At 48.5% G+C, this 2,229-nt stretch overlaps 1 protein-coding gene across 1 annotated transcript in view; it reads right to left on the bottom strand.

Moving 5' to 3' along the window:
• LOC101857014 (extracellular serine/threonine protein kinase FAM20C) overlaps positions 1–2,229 on the bottom strand; it is a 70,444-nt gene that overhangs the window by 17,220 nt on the left and 50,995 nt on the right. The window contains exon 7 of the mRNA XM_035968894.1: positions 1,766–1,910. Within this exon, the coding sequence (XP_035824787.1) occupies positions 1,766–1,910 (145 nt within the window). The remainder of the gene's footprint in view (positions 1–1,765; positions 1,911–2,229) is intronic.

Raw genomic sequence — 2,229 nt, 5'->3', positions numbered from 1 at the left:
GCGGGCTTCTTGAACAGAGCAGCCAATTCGCGCTTTGTACTCTTGGATCGCACGTTCTTCGATCCAAGTCGGGCGATCCTTGCTGAAGGTTGTGTGCTGGCCTTGGCAATTTGGACAGCAAGGACTAGCCATGCATTCCTTCTCAGGATGCCCAGTCTTGCTGCAGCGAGGACACGCGGTTGCACGTCGGCATAGCAACTAACTTGACACTGAAAGCAGCGCAGAGGTTTTGGCACATAGGGTCGCACGTCCAAGACCAAGTACGATGCCCGAACAGTGGCTGGAGGGCGACACGAATCGACACTTAGAATGATCATATTCGGTTCAAGTGTGGTCTCCCTCCGCCGAAGATTAATCCGGCGGGCTTCGACCACACTCTCGCAGTTATCCACAATTTTTGGTTTAAGCAGCCCTTCAGCTCATGGCTACGGACCACCCTCTTCGACTGGTTAAACTTCTGGTGTCGCTCGGACACACAAGGAACACCACCGAAGGTCGAGTTCGTCTCAAGTCCGACCAGTTCTTTATCCGATGCGCATTTGATGAGGAGAGCACCCGAGGACAGTTTCTGGACATTCGTAGGAATGTATCCCAAAACCTGTCGTAGTGCATCTCCTGTTTTAAAAAGGATGAGATCTGTGATCTTTTCCTACGCATCGGTGCTGCGGATGGTCAAGTGCAGCTGCCGCGGAAGCTTTCTGAGAGGGGGAGGGCAGAGGCAGCCGTAAAGGTCCCTTTTCCGTTTGGGGTAGGTTTGCTCGGCTCGGCGGCCGCACCCGCTTCCGCGAGCGAGACTTTTTATTACCGTTGGGAGCTGGGGAAGGGTTTTTGTTTGAAGAAGGTTCCATGTGAGTGGTTTTATTGGTTCAGCTCCAGGGCTCCCCAACATGATCGAGCCCAACAAGGGGACACATTGCTCGGATGACCAGAGCAGTGCCTGGGCTACTCCGGAGCTATACTCTCCACGAGAGCGCACAAGACCCTCCCGACAAGAGTGACCCAGGGCTTGAGGGAGTTTCAATTCCCAACCGATTGAGTGGCATGGGCTGTGCCACCCTCCCGTCTAAGAGGAAAACCTGGGCCAAAGAGGTGTGTTGGCGAGGGACAGTCCGTAGACTAATCTCACGCCAACCGCCAGGTACCCGGTTTCCCTCCACACGGGTCGCACCTCACGGTCAACAAGGCGCCCACTCTGTGGGATGGGTGACCTCTCTTTTTGCTGCACCCTAATTTGAATGTTTCAACTCTGGTAAAGTGTTAAAATAAAGCTGTTGCACCTTTGGAGTGTGTTTATTTTAATTCCTAAAAGTAGTAAGTACTTGTAAGTAAGTGAAATATACTGAGATTTGACAATGAAACTGTCGTATCTGGAGTTGCGATACCCCTGTCTGTTGGAATTTGGAATCCAAAAAGTCGTAACTCAAGATACGACACTTTGTCTTCAACATCTGACTGTCGTAACTGGTGTTACTACAGTTTGCTTGCAAGTTTCGATTTGCAGTTTACCGTAACTCATCATTACAGGAAAAGTGGCATAGGCAGCCACAAGCTCATTAGAAGTACGAGCGTGGACTGTACTTTGATGCTCACACGCAAGAAATGAAACCGGTATCTCTAACTGCTTGGAGATGAAACAGGTTTTTTTTCGTCGTCTCCTGAAAAGTAGCAAATGTTAGATATGACTTTTTGGAATGGTACCCTCGAAATAAGAACTTTTAAAACGAGTAGGACAAGGAGAAGAATAAGACGAACCCAATGCCGACGCGGAGATAAAATAATATGCCAAAAAAGGCAAAGTCGCTGGGCCAACAATATACCTGTCCAGGTGAAAGGCGGCTATCTCAGCGTTGTGTCGCTCGTAGTCAGCGAAGTAGAAGTGGTCCGGAAGTGTTTCCTGCTCTCTGGAAAACCTGCGGAGGATAAAGTGTCACTGGATAAGGTCAAATGATGACACTGATTGACGATTGATGAAAGCTTATTCTCAATTTCAAAACGAACAAGAAGAGGTCACGATTGTACAGCTTTCAATGTATGCTACCTCCAAGCTTACAAAATCACAGCATGAGCAATCTGATGGACCTTTTACAGCCTGCCTTTTTTCGGTTTCTTTATAAGAGAAAAGATGGTGGCTGTAGATGTGAAGTAGGATAAGGGAACAAGAAGATGTGTGACATTTCATATATCTTGCACGTGTGTGTGTGTGTGTGTGTGTGTGTGTGTGTGTGAATG

Source organism: Aplysia californica, unplaced genomic scaffold (genome assembly GCF_000002075.1).
Source record: "Aplysia californica isolate F4 #8 unplaced genomic scaffold, AplCal3.0 scaffold00095, whole genome shotgun sequence".
NCBI lineage: Eukaryota > Metazoa > Mollusca > Gastropoda > Aplysiida > Aplysiidae > Aplysia > Aplysia californica.
Note: the sequence above shows the minus strand (reverse complement) of the source record. Positions and strands in the feature narration are given on the sequence as shown.